Source organism: Struthio camelus, chromosome 1 (genome assembly GCF_040807025.1).
Source record: "Struthio camelus isolate bStrCam1 chromosome 1, bStrCam1.hap1, whole genome shotgun sequence".
Lineage (NCBI taxonomy): Eukaryota > Metazoa > Chordata > Aves > Struthioniformes > Struthionidae > Struthio > Struthio camelus.
This window is the reverse complement of record NC_090942.1, coordinates 72,258,432-72,279,483: the sequence shown is the minus strand read 5'-3', so window position 1 is coordinate 72,279,483 and position 21,052 is coordinate 72,258,432. Positions and strand designations below refer to the sequence as shown.

Here is a 21,052-nt window from a genome sequence, read left to right as displayed (position 1 = left end):
AATACATATAACCCTTTTTCAAGTTGTTTGCTTTCATGGGATTGATTCTTGGCACATTAAGAAGCTTAAGGCTTCAGTATCTTCTTTAAACTGCCCACCTTATCGCCTTTACAGCTGACAGTTTCCTGACAGCCTGAGTGTAAGCAGAGATAACTAGCAGGTTAGTACACATATATATTATAGACAAATATTATATATACACTACTTGTGTATTTTCTGCTTAAAAGGGGGAACGGGGGGAGCTTTGCATTTGTAGTCTCTGTGGCTTTGGTTAAGCAGCAGCTACTACACGCAGCCACCGTAATTTTAACAGCACATCTTGAGAGTTATGCAGAGGATGCTGATCCACAGCTGTAGCCAGTGTAAAATAATAAATAGGCAGATTTATGTCCTGGGCTCCCAAATTTCTTTCCTTTCTTTATTAGGGAGCAAACTATTGTTACATTAAATATTCAAACTACACAAAATCTCAAGGGCTTTCCTTTCCCACAATGTGTTACCAATATTCATGCATATGAAGAACAGTAACCCATATACAAACGGCACCTTTTTTAATGAGCAATATATGTCAACATGACACCTTCTTATGAAATGCTGCTTTTTAGGTTCTGCCTTTGTGGATGTAATAATTGAGATGTTTCTAATATATGCAGTTACATTACCTACTCATTGTTTGCGATTTTGTTCTCTTCCTAACTTTATACCGTTTATAATGCTTCCAGCATTTGCCTCAATTTGTGCTCAGTTTTATTTAATTAGTAATATAATTTTCTGCTACATTAATTATAAATTTGAGTGAGACATTTGCACAGAATTTTCTCAAGCACTCTTTTTAGCAGAGGGACAAAAATCATACAGAGTTAGGAGGAAACTATAAGCCCAGATGCAGGTGTAAAAATATGAGCACCTTAAAACCTAAGCATTTTATTAAATAAATGAGAGCAAAAATTGATTATTTATAATTATTTAGATTAATATATCTTCCTGTTTTACTGTAAAACAAATGATACCGAAAACAAAACAAATGATACAGAAAAATGTCATGCAGGTATGTCTCAGAATCCGACATATTTTGAAAGTGTATTTCTAGAATCGACCCTAAATATGCTGAAATCTGAGTTTCGAAATTGAGATTATTTTAATGTTTATATTTTATTTGAAATAATTTTTCCCAAAGCTGTAATATTTTTGTGAACGTGTTGATGAGATATAGATATCAGCAATGCATATGCATGCAGCATATGATGTATGTAGTGTATATGCTTCTTCAAAGTACCTTGATGCTTTGATTTGTAGCTGTTTAAGGTTTTACTTAAAATTCTGAACACTGTGCAGAGCATAGCCATTTCAATGGAATACTTCAAATAGTAAGTCCTAAAGGTGACACAACAAAGGAAATACCTTGGATACTGCAGCTTTTATTTATAAAGAAAACGCACACATAGTCCAATGAAGGAAAACTTAACCTGTTTCCATTTCTATAGGAAGAGCAGTTCTATTAAGCCGTTGCTTTGTGGCATGAATTTGCAAACACGTCATATGATTTATATGAACAGAATGAAGTATTTGCATGCCATCTAATGGATTGACGCACATCCTTTTTCCTAATTTTTAAGCACTTCTCTTATTGCAAACATAAAAAATCTCTTCTTACTCATCTCACAGCACTCATCTTACAGTGGTTTTTGGAATGGAGAAACTCTAAATACTGTGAAGGAATTTATTGTATTGTATAGAAGGAAAAAATTGTTCTTTTTCTTATCCTCTCTGTAGGACTATGTTGCTATTTTTATTTTACACACATGCATACACACAAGCACACGCACACACATCTAGCTTAACTCTGCAAGCAATTTTCCAGAAAGCAGGTGTCTGGTAGTCTGAATACCATAAATCTGAATGTCATTCTTGGGCAAATGCTATGGCAGTGAGTAGGTGCTCTAAATACATTTATATTTTTCATAGTAGCTATCAGTCAGGGCTCTTGAGGGACTTTTGCTCACCAAGCTTCCTGTTGTCCTTTTAATATAAAGTAAAGACAGGAAAATTGAGGTGGAAAGAGGGGATATTTAATCAATGCCACTTAGCAAGGTGACTAGGAATGGAGACTTTTCCCTGCTCGAAACATTAGCTCATGTTCCCTACCCAGTTTCATCGTGAACCTCTTAAGGTAATGAAAGGTTGTACCTCAGCCTTCCTCACAACCCCTTTCAAAAAGCTGGGCACACCTTTTCCGCTTGGCAGACCCGCGCGGCATTAGAGGATGGGGCTGTGTGGAGGTACGGCGATACATCTACTTGGGGACAACGGCCAGTGTGGGGCTCTCATTGCCACCTTAGCATCCTCTGTCTGTTATATTTATGCTCTCTTATGGCCTACAGCCTACCTGCCATTCTCTGCCAAGATTTCTAGGGTGATTCCCATGAGCAGTGAGGTTTCCTGGCTGGGGATCATCACCGTAGAAAGAACGATTCTTCCTGCACATTTCTTGTATTCCTCGATACATATCTCCCAGCAAAACAAGACATGGAAATATGATGAGAACCTTGTGGCTGCACTTCCTACCTAAACATGTCTTTGCCTACAGCATCATGGCATGAAAGAGCCTGCTAATGATTCTTAAATGTTCATTACTGTAGATCTTCTCCCAGAATGTACTTCTCACCTTGAATGACCCATGTGTTGAATTTTAACTAAGGGAAGCCGTGATAGTAAGTCTGTCATGATGCTGAATTTTTTTTTTTTTTTTTTTGCTCTCCAGCTCTTAAAAGCCTTTTATTATAGGACTGCTTAAGGCATTCTTCAATTAGCATGTGCTGTATTGTGGCTGGAACAGCTGTTTACCATTTAATAAAGCATGGCATAATTTATTTTCTGAGTCTAGCAACCGTCTTTGCTGTTACACCAGGGGAGAAACACAGTAACTGCATTGTTCACAGCACTGATGAAAGAACTATGGACTTTATTATATGACCTCATAGAACTATTAACTTACCCCCCACTTCTATTTCAGTATGTATTTACCTGACAGTTTGTGCATTGATTTCTTACCCAGAGGTTCTACATTCTCAGTCACCTCTGGGGCAAAATGAAAAATGTCTGTGTTTTATGTCCCTCACATTAGGCAGCTAATTATATATTTGTACCTTAATTTCCTTCCCTTCCCCCATCTCCAGGGGCAAACTCCATATGCACCATTTAGACCTGTTCTCCTTAGTCATTGGGGAAATAATAGAATTGCTGGAAAACGATAGGAGCTTGGCCACTGCTCATCAGGGGGCTTTCTGTTCATTCAGTTCCTTTTCTTCTTAGATGCCTCTGCATTTGCTCTAAAAAGTGTCTTTTTTTTTTTTTCTGTTTAGCTCTTTGCACGAAGGTGGGATGGGGATAGGGATGAATCTGAAATGCACATCATAAGCTTCTTTTTCGGGTTGCCACTTCTTCTGCAGCAACATAGGGCTATATGCAGTTTGAGGGTAAGTCACAGGCTTCACACATCCACATTGCTTGTGGCTCTGGTTCCCTTCTAGGAGGGGATGCAGGTCATCTGCTCTGCTGACTTCAGCTGTATGGCATTTCCACAAGGATAGCTGGCTGTTGCATGGCATGGTATCCATGCGGCAGGTACGCACAACACTCCTGGGGCCACTATAGCTGCGGTCCCCGACCTGCTGCCATCCAGCCTGTCCCTGGGAGTCTTGTCGAGATCAAGCCTTCAGGTAAGAAGCGGCGAGAGCAGGAGGCTGGCGAAGCTCAGCGATGCTTTGGCAGAACAGTTGCAGGCACAGCCTTCAGGGACCTCCATACGGTACGACACAAAGTAGCTTCCAGATCTGGAAACAGTGTAGATACAGCTAAGTGGCAATGCAAGCGGCTAATGAGCTGGGAGATTAACCTAATTAGCCCAGGTGCAGTGCCACACAGACACAGTCACAGCACTTTGCAGGCCCTGAACTATGCCACTATGCTGTGCCAGTTAGACCTACTCCTAGACTGGGAATGAGGTTGGGATATTGCAGGGCTCCTTATTCCTGTTGGACTTGGGCATTAAATTTGGTTTTAAGTTGCTCTCGTTTGACAACGAAAACACATCAGCTGAATATCTCCAAATTTTTAGATTCAGCCTGTGCGTGTAGATGGATTTATATGCATGATTTAGAGTAAAGCATGTGTAGAAAGATGAAGTTTATATGGTTGCTTTGTAGAAATGGATGTAATATTGATGTTGACTTTACTGGTAGAAGTTTAAGGATGTCACGATGCATGAGTGGTGGTGCAAAGCAGAGCCCTGAGTGCATTGGGAGGTCATTTTTAACTTGAATTTATTTCCACAATATCAGGCATACATCACTGCGCACTGTGCACAATCATCCTTGCTTTTCAACTGCGTCAACGAGAGCGGTTAAAGTAAATTTAAAATGAAACAAAACTGTAACTTGATTAAAAGAAGATCGTAAATTAGGCCAGAATACTTCTTAAAATTGCATTTTAGCTTTAAACTGAAAGTTTGATGATCTGGCTGCATGACTGAAGGGACAGGGTAGCAGACTGTGACATAAACGATGTAACTATATTTGCTCCTAAGATGAACAAGGGCTTTTAAAAGTTGTGTGATTTAAGCTTCTGCGTTAACACTGCATTGTCCAAACAACAGAATTCCCACCTCCCAAAGCTTTTTAAAACTGCAGATTTAGAAAAGTGGCGTTACCTCAGTTATGCCTCGTCACGCTTCAAATTTTTGGAGCCAAAATTAAGGCTGGTAATACTTACTCAAAATGAAAGCTTAGACTGCAGGGCAAGTTTCACAGAACACAAATAACCTAATTAGGGAAGGATATATAAGAAAATCTGTATTTTGTTTTGAATGTCTGATGTTGAGGTGTTTGAAGACGGAATTTGTCCATGTTAACTTTACATAAAGAATTCTTTCTTGCAGTCTGCATAGGAAAAAAGGCTCGGTTTCATGAACTTCCACAGGCACAAGACAGAGTTTGACAATGTGTTCTACACAGATCTGCACCGTACTGGAAATCCGCACGGATGGGAATGGCTCTTGTTACATTTAATTAAGATCCACAATGATGAGAGCAATACATAAAACTTGAGGAGCAAGAAAGACAAAAAAGCTGTATTAACTATTGGACTTTGTACTACATACAATTATTTTATTCTGTAATAGGTGTGTGCAGTAGAACAGCACAAAAAACAGTAGCTTCATCTGAGAAAGGTTTGCACCTCCAGTTTCAGTGCATATATCATGCTGCAGATACTTACACAAGTGCTAAACCTAACACGCAGTCCAGCTGAAGCCAGGTGGGATTACTCACACACGCGGCTTAGCTAAACACAAAAGCTACACTCTCAGAAGTAGAGTGTCAATGTGCTGCAAGGCTACAACCATGCCTTACCATCACATTTCCATTTGTCCGCGATCCAGCTATCAACCAACTTAAATTCTTAGTAGCTTAGGCTTTGGAGATGTACTGCAGCTTGCCCTCCATGAACTGGAGCTGTGTTTTCAGGTGTAACAGTCAGGGTATCCTTGCAAACGGGCAGTGTTATGAATATCAGCATACCTCCAATGTCAAGTTAATTCTGCTGTGTCTGAGTTGGCTTTTAAAATAAAACAAAGGGTGTGGAGGTGAAAAGGCTTCTCTGCTCTAGTTTGGCAAAAGTAACCTTCCTTTCGCAGCATTACCAAAGAAGGCAAACAGTGAATCAGCCTTTGATTTTAGTAGGGGTTTAAAACACACACTTCAACAACTGTGCTTAAATGGCTTCCTTAACCCACTTAAGCTAGAAGCTCTGTTTTGTTCATCTCTTTTTTTTTTTTTTTTCCATCTTTTTTTCAGTATCTGAAATTGAGGGCAGGTTTTTAAGCTAATTTGAATAGGCATCTAAATAAGGATCAGGCTATCAAATATGTCTAAATGCTCCCATATTATGACACTGTGATTTTATATTTTCTAAAATAATTCAGCACCCAGAATGCTGGCTCTTACGAAAATCTGGCTGCCTCGCCTGCAGCTGAGGAGCACCGAATTATCTAGCCTGAAGGCTGAGTGCTTAAGTGTGTTGAGCACCCTTGCTTGCAACTTCATAGCAGTCTCCTTTTCTGACACCCCAATTTTGTCAATGAAAGGCTTGAAAATACAGGGAGTTAGAGAAGGATTTATAAGCAGTAATGAGTATACAGAAGGGAATCCAGAAGAGTTTCAGAAGTGGCCGTTTTCTCCTGGGTTTCGGTAGGTTCCCACCTTTTTCCTTTCTTTGTATAGAGTCTCCGTTTTGCCAGCCGTTGTTGATTACTAGACTAGAGTTAATTCAAGCAAAGTCGCCAGAAATCTTTTACTGGGTATTAGTGAGTGCAGAGTCTAGAGGTCTACAAATGAAGAGGTTGAATAGGAACTCTGTTCTCTCGCTTCTACTGGTTTTGCATGTTTTAATGTCAGTAGGAAAAGTGGGGCAGTTTCTCTTCTCCCCTTGGCTAGAAGCATGTTTCATTTTCACTGGGCATTTAGAAAGCTGTTCCAGGGAACTGAGGATGGGTGGGAGTGAAATAAGTTTTCCGGGCGTTCATAAAAATGCAAGTGGGACAAATTTACCTGCTTCCTCTTCTGTGCAATTTGAGAGGGAAGTTTTTCAGAAATATCTTGTGGGAAATAAAAGAATAAAGACCATTTAAAGCCAGCAGTACTTGTGACTTGAGTCACTTAGAAACTTTTTTAAATCTCCACCTAATATTCTAAATAACATTCAGCATGTAAAGATTACATGTTCTCTAAAACTATGCTTTTCAGGGCGCTTTTTAATCTAGATCCCTAGATAAATTTTCTCTCTCTCATTAACTTTTAGATTCTTTTATGTGGTTTTATGGTTCTGCAAATAGCATGTTAAGCTGACTGAAATACCTGCTCAGGGCCAAATTCTACCTTCAGTACATAGCGTTTGAATTGAAATCCTGAATAATACACATGCCTACTAGGAAAAAAAGTTGATTGTCTATTTCGGTAAATGTCTGATTACATTTAAAAGAGAGTATGTTTTATTTTTTATCCCTTATGCATTGTAGAGAACAGTGGTTTGAAAGTATCATTTAAATTTTTTATAGAAACAACAACTATCTAGCAGGGATATCACCATGTGAAAATTAGGTCTCACCTCCTTGTTATGAGTAAATTGAGACCAAAATTAAGTGAGTTGCCAAGGTCGCCCAATCAGTTAGTGGCAAAGGCAAGTTTAGAACTCAGACGCCATATATATTTTTCCCTAATGAACCTAGTTAACCCAGTATTGAGAATGAGGAGAAAAGTAATTTGAAACCATGTGATATTATACATAATTATTGTGCCGCAGGAGAAATGCCATTTAATGTCTTCTTTGTCATTCCTAAATCTCAAGGTGTTTTTTTCTCCTTCATTTTGCAACATCTGTGCAAGCAGAGAGTTTGTACACTTAGTGCAAACTGAAAATCCAGAAATCTTACCCAAATCATGCTACATTTTAATACAAAAAAGTAGGCCAAAAAAGTGCTTTTGGTAGCAAAACAATGGATAGTAGCAGAACAAAACAGAGGAAGTTCTCAAACAAGAGCAGCAAAAAGGAAGAAACCTTTGGAAGCCGCAGTAACAAATGACACGAGATGCAAAATCTTGCTAAAAGTCCCAGGTAGTTTGGTAAAGAATTATGGTCCAAGTCAGCTTCATCTTAGTGCATGTGCAGTTCTGGCTAACTGGACAGTTCTGTAATACGGCATTTCTAAGCTAATAATGAGAACCGGGTCTCCCCTCCTTACTTGGGGCCTCATCCAAAATCTCTAGAAGTGAATGAAAATTGATTTCAAGTGATTAGACTAGGTCCCTCTAAAAAGCACATGGATCATAAGTATAATGCCATTTTGTCAAGTTCTCTGCGCTTTTGCATATTTACTTTTTATTTACTCCCTTTTTCTGTTCTTTCCTCTTCTGCCTTTTTCCTTCCTCTCATCTATCAGTACTTGACCTTCAGGTTTTTAATTTAGTAAACTTAGGAAATTAGAATCAATAGTGTGGTGCATAAGCCCATTTTCTGCTGTTCAAAATGTCAGGTTTGGGTTTGCTTGCAGAAGTTTTTTTGCATATCTTTCATTTTTTAGCCCTGTTCAGGATGTTCTGTACGAGTCAAATACATTAAGAGCGAATACACTTGCTGCTGCTGATTGTTCTAATCTCTGTTTCTGTATATATGGTATAAATATAAAATTTCAGAGATTGGTGCAGAATATCAAGATAAAAGTTTCACCTGTGTCCTTTTAAATTTTGTAGTCCCTTTCTCCTAGGTGAAATGAGTAAGGAGCAGTTTTCTAATCCGCTAAGGTAACTAGGTCACAGTCTACTGGTCTATGTGTAAGCAGATGAGAAAGGAGTGAGTTTAAGCATTCTCCCACTACAGAGAAAATGGTAAATAAAATACAGAAAGATACCAGGCAACTGTGAGTGTTATGCAGAAACGAAATGCTTGACACCTTTTGGGGAAACCAGACCGAGCAAGAGACCGTAGCTCAGTGCCTCAGCTGCAGCAAAGATGCTGTTGTGAAACTGTTTGTTCTCTCCAGTAGTAAAATTTGTATGTTTATGAGTTTGTTTCCCTCACAAGTTTCAAGAGGAGAGGAAAACAAAACAGTAGATGGAGAGTCTAGAGCACATACTCTTGTGTAAAGGAGTACATGAAGGGTGGCTCTTGACTGATCTCTTGATCCTTGGACAAAACTGAGGAGAAAGTCTAACAAATGCATCGTTTTGCAGTAAATTAGATCAGATTTCCGCATCTCCGCACTCAGTCTGTGAGCTGACAGTTCAGTAAAATGTTCCCTTGTAAGGTTCGCCCTCTTAGGAAAAGGGGCAATAATTCATCATTAGAATTTCAGAGTCCAGGTGTAGATGAAAACTGATGGAGCCTCCAGCGAGGCAGGGAAAGTGCACAGAAGAAGAAAATTTTATCTGAAGCCTAATTCCCTGGTTGCAGCAGAGAATAATTAAGATAATATTGCTTCAAGAGTTCTTTAATGATTAAAAATCACATATGCAGAATCCATAAATTGGAGGGCAACAAATTGGAAGGATGCAGCGTCGGGGATGTGTTTCGCACGCGTTGTACGGGGAAGCGCACCAGTGGCAGAACAGCAGCCCCGGCAGCCACAGGAGACCAGGCCCATTCCAAGGACTTTGTTTAGATGCAACAAATCATTTGTCTGTTATTAACCCAGAGCTTGTAATTATGCAGATTGCCATAGATTTTCCTGGGCCTGGAAGTGAGATTGAGGGTTGTTCACACTATAGCAGGCAGCTCAGGGCTGGCCATGCATTACTGAACTTGCCACATTTATCATGTTGACTGATGGCAGCAGAAGCAGGTCTCAGGTCCCAGTGGTTAATGTAGTGGGTAATTAACTGTCATTTGCCTAGTAATAGGCTGATGATCAATGGTTTGTGTGGAAACAAATTCTAATCAGGTAGCTGATAAATGCTCAGGGAGCGAGAGCAATTGAAATTGGGGGAAACTATGTCCAGAATTTCAAAATGGCATTGTGGGTTTTTTATTATTATTATTAATGGGAGAAAACTATGTTCTTCATAGAAACAGCTTTATCCAAAATTAACAATAGCTAATATAAATCTCACATGTTTGTTTTGTATGTGGTGGGGAAGAACTAACGGCAAGGAAGGCCTCCTTTCTTTTACATAATTGAAAAAATTGTATATATCCGGTGCTTACCTGAAGCAGTTTCTGTGGGAGGGGGGGTCTCTTACTTGAGAACAGTGTGGAAACCCACACAGAGTGGACGCCGGCGCAGTGAATCTCTCCACCCTTTGCGAGGCTGCGTGACAATCCCAAGTTGTTTCACTGCTCTGCAACATGTAAATCGCAATTGTAAGTGTAATGGACTCCCACTTTCACACCCACACCCACACCACCCACACCACCCCCTGCAGAGGGGACGTGGCTGGGAAAGGTGGCACCACCTGCACCCAGCACCCTCCCCAGCAAGGGCTTGAGCTCAGTCTCAAGGATGAAGTTGCTGCGCCCAAACCGTCCAACCATTGAGCTGCTGTCTCATCCCCCTCCAGGCTTGAAGTCGGCGGGGCGGTTTTCATGTTTGTGCTCAAACGGTGCTGTGGCAGGCCTCGTTCCCGTTGGTATAACCATACGGTGTAACAGCAGCGTTTACCCACAGTCCTTACTCGGTACCTTTTGCAGCCTGAACTGCGTTCCTTGTCCAGCTAAACTGCCATCATCTGCTATGCAGATATGAAGGAAAAAATACCTGGGCCTTTGGTCAGCGAGGTTAGTCTTTTTCAGCGTGAAACTAGTCAACCACTACGAAAGGCAACTAAGTTTTGTGTCCTTTTCACAGAAGAGGAATGAGAGTCTGAGTGGACCTAGGATAACCTTGCCGAAACCCACGCAGGAAGGCTGTGGTGGAGACGGCAGAAACAGAATGTTTTGCAAAGCGAATACATGTATTCTGTATATAATCTATAATTTTAGTAATGAGACTGCACCGAAAGAGAAGTTGACTTGAGTAATCCTAGCAGGAGCTGATGGTTCTGGCCTTGTCCCAGAACTTCTCCCAGTGATCGTGGTTACCGGCATGCCAGACAGTCATGCAGAAAACGGTTTGCAACTTTAAAAACAAACAGGCACGTATTATGCAGGAAGTGCATCTTAAGTAGCAGCAGAAGGTAAAAGGACTTGGAATTAAGTAGGCTTGTTGGTAACTCCTGAAGTTCAGTAAAATGGAGGGATGTGATTAAAAAGCTGCGTTCATTTTTATGTTACCAAACTGAATTTTCTACAGAGCACCTTTGAATTCATTAGTTTAGAACTGCTTTTAATTTGGTGTTTCCCTTGAGAGCCATTATATTTTTCTGCTGTCAGCCTGATGTTGAGGAAAAAAAGAAAACTGGCAGATGTGGCGTTTTCATCTAGTGTGCTTCGTAGTTAAAAACAGCATTAACTGCTATGCACAAGCAGAGTGTTACTTTTAATAATCCATCACAACTATTAAGTAGTTTAAACAAACTTAGTTTCAAAGATTGCTGCCATGTAGAGCTAACATATTTTTTCTTGTTCATTATAATCCTTCTCTGTTACAAAAGGACGCATGTGTGTGATTTTTTTTGTAATACACCCACTTGAAAAGTACTGAAAAATCTTTTAACAAAGAGAATTTAAAAAAATTTATATAGATGTCTGGCAAAACCAGCATTTCATATTGTTCTTACAGTATTTTATACTTCTACTCCTGATGTGACTATATATAGTTTACAGCCTCATTTACTTTAATGTGCTACCTGAATAACATAATCATAGCAATAACTATGGTATAGGGTTGTAAGGTGCATGAACCACTAATGCTTTCTGACGATTTAAATGATTTGTTCATAAAATGTTCTTTTAATAATAGTGGTAAAGCTTTTAGCACTAGATGTCAAAAATGCGAAGAATATTGGCTTTTTCAAGTGTTATTTCTTTTCTAGCTAAAGTATGTTTTAATAATAAATAGCACCAAAAGCCAAGGTTATGTGGTTCTCGTATTTACAGCATGATACAAGTAGAAGATTCTCGCTGCGTATTCGAACAGCTTGACCTCTGTCTGCACAGTTATGTAACATTCCTGATGTGTTTACTATTTCTTTGTTTTGTTTAACAAGATGTTTCTTTTATCAAGAAAGGTCAGTATAACCTGCATAAAAACCAACATCACAATAGGCGCAATATTAGGCCATCACTGTTTTATAAAGCTCTCCCTGGCAAAACGTATGACACCTTTATATTGTAAATTGGACAGACTTGTACCACCGAAAAAAAAACCAGCCTTTCAAAGGGACGTCAATCCAAAAAACAGACAACTGTTGAAAAATCCCAGATAAAAAATGAAAGTGTGATTTTCTTTTCAGTTAAGCATCTTCAGGAATATTTTTTCTTTATGTGTCTTCAGGTTATTTGGAGTTACAGGAAACTGTGCTGCCTGCAGTAAGCTCATACCTGCTTTTGAGATGGTGATGAGAGCCAAGGACAACGTTTACCACCTGGACTGTTTTGCCTGTCAACTTTGTAATCAGAGGTAAGAGAATATTCTTGGGTTTGTTCCGTAAGCTAAGCGCTCATTCGGCACTGGCGTGTGCATACATTTAAGCGAAGAGGAAACATTTACCTGGCAGAGGAAGCCCAAGATTGAGACCTGGATTCTTTTCCTGGGACCGATGCAGAACATCCTTTATGACCTTGGCCAAAACACTTAAAACTTTTGTGCCTCAAATCCCTCATCAATAAAAAAGAATAATGTTACTTCCTGTCCTTCACAAGGCTGTCTGTCAGGTTTAATTAATTAATATTTATAAAGAACTCTGAGATCCTTTGCTGTAGAGGAACACAGCAGTACATACCTTTTGTCACCTTTGTTACATTAATTTTATTTAAATTCTTCAGTTTTGTCCATAAATTTCTTCTAAAATACATGTTTCTTGCTGTTGACAGAGCTGTAATCACTTAAATTTAAAAGATGTTGCTTCCCACCGTGTTCTCTGTAGCAGCACTGGACTTCTTGTGCCCTGTTTTGACTTCCACCTTCTAACTGGAGGTTATAAACTTCCCAAGGGTCCAAACCTGACATTTTGGTCTGAAGAGTCACCCATACGGCACAGCTGCAGAATGAAGACCAAAAATCGTAAAATTGTAAAAACGGAATTTTTCAGAGACAGATACAGCCAAACCTGCAGTAACTACACTCAGAGTGCATGGCCAAATCCTAGCAGAGTTTTCACTGAAAGCTCCATTTCCATTTTTAGAGTACAATCTGTGAGAGTCACTGGCAGCTTTGGCATTGACTTCTATGAGGTAGGAAATGAAAGAACCGATTATCTCCACTCCTTAATGTACCTATTACATTGTTGCAGTTATTACATGATCCTATTTAGGCTTTTTAGTGTTCATTTTTTTCATTTTCAGGTGGGAAGAAACACATGAGATGTGCCTTTCTAGGGAAGTAACAAAAACTTAGTAAGATAATAGTCCAACACACCAAAGTTAGATAGAGCTCTAAATAAGCTTTGCTAGCTCACGTTGTCCTACAGTGTATTATTTTGTAACACTGTAGTCATTTAAAAATCAAACATCCCTAAAGAACCATAAAATGTACAGCTGCTAATAAGTATAGCACACTACAATTACACTCTTAAAAAAAGCCAAATTGACCTTTTTCATTATGTTGCATGGGAAATTAAGATACCAGGCAAGTAATAAGCACTGCTTAAAGTATATAATAATGCAAAGTAATTACGGGTTCTAATGCTGTTTAAAGTCCTATATCAATTTTGTCTTGCCACAGAACTAAAAAGCCGTACTCCGAGTGAGGCAGGCAGAGCCTCCCAGTAGAGCCCATTCAAGTAAGACACATGCACACTCCAAGATTTCGTTTCTTAAACCCTTCACATCCCTGTTTCTGCAAACCACTCTTCTAGTATCATTATTAAAATGCCTAATATATTTCTGTTGTTCGCTTCATTTATTACATGCCATAATGGGGCTGCATATCTTTAGTGTTGGTTATGCACAATTAGCACTTAGTTATTGTCTTGTCACTTCAGCCCATACAAGACAAACTTCTTTAATGTAAGAAGTCAGCTAATCTTCATCAGTCAAGCAAAGCAGACAATGTTTGTTACCCTGAGTACAAAAGATTTTCATCATAGTTAGTACTCTTGGATGTGAGGAAATTAGCTTTTTTTCTCTCCCCCCAAAAACTAAGCTGTTGTGATCATTTTTAATATTCCTCTTTTGCCATAACAAGTGTGAACTAACATACGATTTCAATTTGCAGCTAATATACGTCATATTTTACCCCAGAGCCACTGATTCCCACCAGAAAAGTGCTGTTAGGTGCTTCTGAAGTGGAGCATTCCAGGGCTATTTAATAATTCTTAGCCTTCTCATTCCTTAGCCTTCAATCTAGGCTCTTACTTGATCTTTACCTTTCATATAGTTTGGACAAATGGTTGCTGAGATAGTCTTATGAGAGTCTTAGATTGGGAACACAGGAATTAAATGTACCTGAAATACGGTTTATTCATCTAGTCAGAACACTGAGTAGTACCAGAAGTTTCAAAGAAATGGAAGAATTGTCAAAAGTGGCTCTAGTCCTGGTTATATTGCAATAGCTCTCAAGGAGCCTAATAAAACAGGCTGCTTGTAGGGTACATTTCTTCCTCATAATTTGGGGCTAGTAGCACTCTGAAGAATCAGCTTTGTTGTTTTTTATAATAAATCCTATTTCATGGATGCTCCAGCTTAGTTCTTCTGTGGTTCCTATGGCAAAGCATTCCACTGACTGTCCATTCTCTCATTAATAAATGGCTTTAAATCTTTTGTTTTTCATTACTTATATAATAACAAAAAATAGAAATACTGGACAGCTGACCCATGGTACTGATTATTTTTTATATTTCTGCTATGAAATCTCTTTTTTCTGTCACCATACCATTAATAATTTTTATTGGCTGTGGCAGGATCCTCTGTTCTTTCTCTCCTTGAGATAGGGTATCAAAACCAAACAGCAGATTCCAGGTGAGGATGAGTTTATAAGATAATAGTTTAATTTTGTTTCTTTATTCCATGCTTCCCCTTGTATGCAAAATGATGTTCTTGAGCTGACTTAAGTCTGCTCTTCACTTTCACTCCAGTCACTATCCCTAATGTGGTATATTTAAAGATAAATATTTTTATTTATAAACACATCAGCAATATCCACAAATCACCAACAGAGCTAGCAGAACTCAGCAGCTAATGCAGGACCTGTATATTTGACTCTCTTCCCCACCTTCACCATCTCTTCCCCAATTAAATTTTAAATTCCACTGAGACAAGTTCAACATGTCTGGGGTAATACTGTAAAGCATGCAGTAGTTACTGGCTACCATTTAGATTTTTTCCTAACAGAAGATATGCAACGTTCTTGAGTAGACTAAATTGTTTCTTCAGTTTGCATTACTTGGTGTTGGCCAACAGTGAATTTCTTCTGACATTCTCTGCCTGGTTGTTTGGAATTCCTTCTGATGCCTTCTGCCTTCCAAGCTTGCTAATAATTATATTAACTCACATCACACTGATCCTTGGGGCAGCCAGCTCTTTATGCTTACTATCATATGACCCTCATATTTTTGCCCTTTAAACAGTTGATCCTGGGCTAGCAAGAGAGAGACCTGCCCATTGCCAGTGGTTTTCATGAAAAATTCAATGATTTTTTTTTCCTGCTTTTATGTACAGCTTCACAGTTTGCTTTATTATCCTTGAGTATGTGCTACTCAACATCCGGATCAAGACTCAGTGTGGATGGTAGTTAGAGCAGCTTGGTTTCAGGGGACTTTTTTGTTCAGGCATTAAACTCTCTCCCTGAACTAACATTTAATGCATCTGTCCCTTTTTATTGGCCTCCAGAAGGCTAGATTTTCAGAGTTAGAAGAAAACCTGCTTGTCTCATATGTCTCTCATAATGCATGCTAGAAACCTAGGACTGGAAGGGATCTCTTGAGCTGCTGAGTCTAGTCCCCTGGTATCAAATAAGCACTGTGTCGTATTTTCCCTTTCATAAAGCTATTCAGCTCTAGAATCTAATTGCTCCATCCAGCCACTTTTTGCCATATACTTTTGTTCTTGCTGCTGGTGTGGTAAAACTGTAGGGGTTTTGTGAATGTTAAGCTCTACTCCTAGTCTAAAGGTTTTAGCTTCCCTTTATCTTTCATGTCTCTGTACAGCTTCCTTTTAATATGAAGAGTTTTCCCATCTCCTGAATACCCACAGAGCTCAGTGACAGTCATCTTAATGGTCTGAACTCTCCCCTCTCCTCTCTTTATTAAACTTCTTGGAAGCACTTCACCTCACTTTGGCAGTACCCTCAATGTAGGCTGATTTCTGTAGAAAATTCAAAGGAAAAGGGGAAACCACTGGAAAAACACACTTGTAAACAGACACTGCCTTTCACACTTTGTCAGGTTGCATGTGTGTGACTAGCAAAATGGAGTGGAAAATCTTGCATGTGGGCTCAGCTGTGTCTTTGCTTGACACTTTTGACTGTAGTGATGATCTCTGTCTGCCTTCGGCTTTCCCACTTTCCTGAATTTCTGTGTCCTTTCTTTCACTCTCTCTCAGCTATTTTAGAAGCTTGTTTCATGCTTCTGCGATACTTTCTGTCTACGTTTTGAAGTTAGCTTGGGGTGTGGTTTAAAAACCCCCATCTGCTGTCACTGAGGGATGTTTACATCAATTCTTCTATCTTTCCATTTCTGTCTTGGAAACAGCCTTTATTTTACTGGGCACTAGACTGAGAATGGTTACATGGGCATTCAAATCACTGTCCTGATGTAGCTGTAAACACATATTTTGTATAAACTGCTGAGCGCCCACACAATGCTGGCTTTGTTCGCTATCAAGCAGGGGATTTTGTGGAATGTAATGTTACGGACATACTTATTTCAAACACTAATATTAGATTTTTGTGTGTATGTTCCTTTTATAAATTTTGGAGACCTTCATTTTCATTGAACATCTCTAAATTTAGAAAAAAAAATACATTTTCGATACCAGCTTTTATAAAAATAATAACTGAAAAACACACCAAGTTGCGATTTTTCATCTTAAGTTGAACTGGCTTACCATTTACCTAGGATTCTGTGCATTTAGTTCATCTTACTGATGAAAATGTACAAACCTAGTCACAGCTGAGACTTTCTGGCCTTTGATAATAACTGGACCTTTTGACAGAACCCTAAAATTAGTAAACATAGGTGTGAACTGTGATGTAAAAGAGTGGCTTTGTTCTCTTGGTAATGCATGTAGATTAGCATTAATTTGAGTTATACTGGAAACTCAGCTGAAAATGAAAGGCACAAGTTACATCACTGAGTGCAAAAAACAGAGTGGAAGGGTGGGGATGGAGTAAGTCTGTGCTTTCTTTGTACTAGAGGAAATCAATTAATTAAAGGCATCCATATTTTGTTTGTTTCTTTCTACAACAAAGCTCCGACATTACCAAAGGAGGCACTTCACACACAGCTATCTTTGTTCACAGCAATATTTCTCTCACTTTCTTAAGAAGTCTTCAGTACTTTGACATGCATCCTGTACGTCAGAAAAGATGACAGCAGAAAGATCTCTGTAAATCTCTGCTCTGAACAGAGAAAGAGCTATTTCTCAAAATGGAAGTTTTATACTGCTTGTGATTAGTCTAGGCACACCTTCCCCTTCCAAACAAGATGATAACAGAGGTCATTTTGTAATATAAATGGCCTTCCTTTTGCCATTTTAAAATACGACAGGAGTTCTAGGATATAGGTTAATTATAATGGTCATTCTACTAATGTCACAGTCATGTCAAAAGCAGTATTATCAATTTATGGTGGTAAGTCCAATCTGGCATGTTAATGCAGCCTATTGTATATTTTTTCCTGTTCATCTTGCATGCCTATTAAATAAACCGAGAGAAGGTTTTAGGAAAGAAAAGGCTGAAGACTACCATCTGTCTGCTAGAAAAGTAACAGTCTTGCCTCATTATATACTCCTAACCCAATTGCCATTTTAATATGAGAATACTTTGCTTTCTCACCAAAGATCAATATTCATCTCAGTATACTCCCTGACTCCATTTGATATATGTGCCCAGTTGCGCCCTGATTTAACACCCTATGTCAATCCACTGAAACACACTCTTGCAGGGGGTGGAAGGGTAGTCTTGAATGTCCCCTTCTGTCTTAAACCTGATCCAGTCAGTCAATCCTTAAGTGTGCAAAACCAAACTGAAGAAGTTGGAAAATTTGCCATTTTGACTTTAGAAGAGACTAAGTCTGCTTTTGAGAGTCAGATAAGGGCAAAAGTGTGGCACTGGATGGACAGAATTTGTCGCATCTCACCCATCTAGCCGCCTTCTCTCGTACTTGGGGGCTAGTATGCTGTGTTTAAATTCTTTTTCCACCTGGTGCTTACCTCTTTGTCACCTAATGAATGCGTAATTCACACATTTAATTCTCAGGGGCACATGCAAGCCTCACCGCCAATCTTTGCCTATGTGTTTCAGTCACTGAACTTGCACAATATGAAAACAGACAGAATTTGGACCATAGGTATCACACAAGTAAAAGGTTCCCCCCAAGACACCGATGATCACCCTCCAGCACACAGACGTAGCCCCAGATGAGCGCAGAGGGTGTCTTGCCATGCGGACAGATGGACACCCGACAGGTTACCACACAGCCGAGCATGTCTAGGCAGGCCACCAGCAGTCTCTCCAAAAGACGGCTGTACGGTAGGAAGGTAAATGATTTGTGGGACTGTGTGTGTTTACAGCCACTCGTGCGTAGAGCTGTCAAACACCATGTAGACCTAAGTAGAGCATTTCTGGCTCAACGCATTAACATAGCAAAAGCAAAACACATTGACGCTTTCTATTGGGAAAGGCTTTTCTGAGGGCTGAAGAACAAAATCCTTCAGCCAGGATTTTGATACAAGTAATGCTGTAGGAATCTATATGTGAAAGCATTGCTCTGCAAGTGAATTGCACTTTAGCAATATATTTCTCATTTACTATGTTAACCAAATTATTATGCCAAGTTCTATATTACATTGGATCACAAAGGAACATGTAGCCAAACAGCATTCACAATTCTGAGTTAGCGCTTTTTGCTGGGCGAGCAGATGTGGTCAGGTCTCCCACTGGTGCCCAACCGCGGGGACAGCCGGCTCTCTGTGTAGTGACCTTCTTAAGTGGTAGGCACTATTGGCCAGACGTCGCAGGTCCAATCCCCCATTGGTAACTGTTGAGCTAACTGTAATGGAGTCACTGATTTGTGACAATGCCTAATTTCTCTTGCTGTAGTCCATATCAATCAGTGTATTCATTTAATAGAAACTAAGAAGGATTTTTTTTTTAATTTTTATTTTAATGTGACTTCTTTGGGAAAAAACACTTTTATGTACTAGCACTAATTAAGACTCTTGTACCTAATCTGGCAGAAACACACCAATTTCAGTCAGTATTGCTGTTGATGGACAAAGATACAAAAGAGAGAAACTAGAGAAACCCTTGAAGAACTTGTTTCAAGAATTCCTCATTTCAACACATTTCTGGGGTGGGAGGAAGAGAAGGAACCTGTAAATTCTATAGAACAGTCTTGACCGTAAACAACTTAAAGATTTCAGAATCATTCCATAATCTCTATTTTCAATCATCATCAGCAGCAGGCATTAATCCTACAGAAAAAAGTCCACAAATAAACAAACCAATTTTCCTTTAAGAGCAAAGCTAATTCTTTTCAATCCACTTTTTTATTACACTATTTTCCCTCTATCTATTTAGCTAGCATAAGGATAAATTTCCAAAGCTACCCAGTTGGAAAATAAATGGGTTCGCTGTTTGTCTAGCATTCCAATCTTCACAAATGTAAATCAGTCCAACTGCTACTCATTTAAACCTCCAACTTCACAAAACATTAAAGGACTGCTTTCAATACACAATTTAATGTGTGACAATTCGCCAAGATTTCTGCTTGAACATCGCTAGAAATTGACTGTCTGATAAAGAGAGACCACTATCAAGGGTTGCATGGGTCAACTTGTGTAATTTGCGTAGTTTTACTGGGTCAACTACAGCAGAGGCAGCGATTTGAAGGTTAAGTTGTTACAATTAAATACATATACAGCTATTCCCATAGCTACTCCGTTGTTAAATCTACCATAAACACCACAAGCATTTATATCTGACCCTAATTGTGTCCAAGATGTCATCGCTTGGAAATTATACAAAAAAGGACATTATAATCCGTTACACATTAAACAATACTTCATGTAGTGAGGTCCATAATTAGCTGGTAGAAACTGGTTTCATTTATTCACATCAGTGTTAAGGGGTTCATTTAGGTTACTTTCTTTCATTTTAATTGGAATAATGTGAGCAGGGCCTCCCAATATATTTTATAGCTGGAGAGGCCACTGTAAACAAAGGAATGTAACCCTGCCAAAGCAATCACTAGGGAAACTATTTTTCTATACCTTGGGCGCTATTCACTTTTTCCCTAAATACCTTAAAAAAAAAAAAAAAAAAGGATTTGTCTGAAGAGAGGGTTGAGAGGAGGGAGTGTCAGTGAAGAGCTTGCTTATATTCATGCATACTGCATAGCTGGGAAATACTACTTACGTTTGAAACCAGACAGTCAGGAGTGAAAACTTCAGATGGTTTTCCTATGCACCAGAGAAAATCGGGAGAAATAACTCAGTAGCAGTTTGCAGCAATCAGATCATTCTGAAGTACATAATAGTATAACAAGGTACCTATACTGATACCGCAAGAGAGAAAGTATTTAGCTGCGTAACTGAATTTGTAACCGGTTCCTACAGAAAAAACTGTTCTCTCTGCATACTTGCCTACCTGTCTCCAGATATGCACTACAGGTTACGTAAAGTTATGTGTATACTCGATAAGAATATTTTGATTCTCAGAACCACTGGATTAAATCAATTCTAGTAAAATATTCAGCTGGAACATACCATGATGTTCTTCTATTCATATATAAATGTGTCTGCACAACATAATACAGTGTATCTCTAATGAGCATTCTACTGCATATGATCACCTTGTTTTCCTTCTGATTGGTGTGAAAGCACTAAATTTACTTTTCGTTCAACTCAGTAGCCTTGGATATTTATTCTGTTTCATCTATGTGTTACTGACCTGATCCAAGACTCTCACAGTCATTGGTGGGCTTGGAATGAAATCTTGGGCTAGGAAAGCAAAAGCAGTTCCATGCGCCCGATTTCACTGAAAGCATGGAATTAATTCTGATACCAGAGCAGCTCCTCTGCTGGATTTTCATATACATGTGTGTGTGTGTGCTGCAACAGACAGCAAAGGTGTGAGCTGTGCAGCAGCTACAACAAAACTGTGAGCACTTGTGCTGCAATTCTTAAACGTAAGATCATATCACATATTTCTTTCTGAAACTTTTTTTGCCTTATTATTGTAATTTCA

The 21,052-nt window shown here is 39.1% G+C and overlaps 1 protein-coding gene and 1 long non-coding RNA gene across 7 annotated transcripts in view; one reads left to right on the top strand and one right to left on the bottom strand.

Annotated features, from left to right (window-relative positions):
• The window catches only part of LMO3 (LIM domain only 3), a 60,366-nt gene that overhangs the window by 38,683 nt on the left and 631 nt on the right, over window positions 1–21,052 (top strand). For all 6 annotated transcript variants that reach the window (XM_068948354.1, XM_009671939.2, XM_009671937.2 and 3 more), the window contains one exon: window positions 11,981–12,106. In XM_068948354.1, coding sequence (XP_068804455.1) covers window positions 11,981–12,106 — 126 coding nt within the window. The remainder of the gene's footprint in view (window positions 1–11,980; window positions 12,107–21,052) is intronic.
• LOC104142147 (uncharacterized) lies at window positions 1,244–21,046 on the bottom strand. The gene is made up of 4 exons (XR_693659.2): window positions 20,222–21,046; window positions 12,429–12,686; window positions 9,754–9,887; window positions 1,244–3,833 (listed from the first exon to the last, which is right to left on the bottom strand). It is a non-coding gene; the product is annotated as an uncharacterized lncRNA (long non-coding RNA).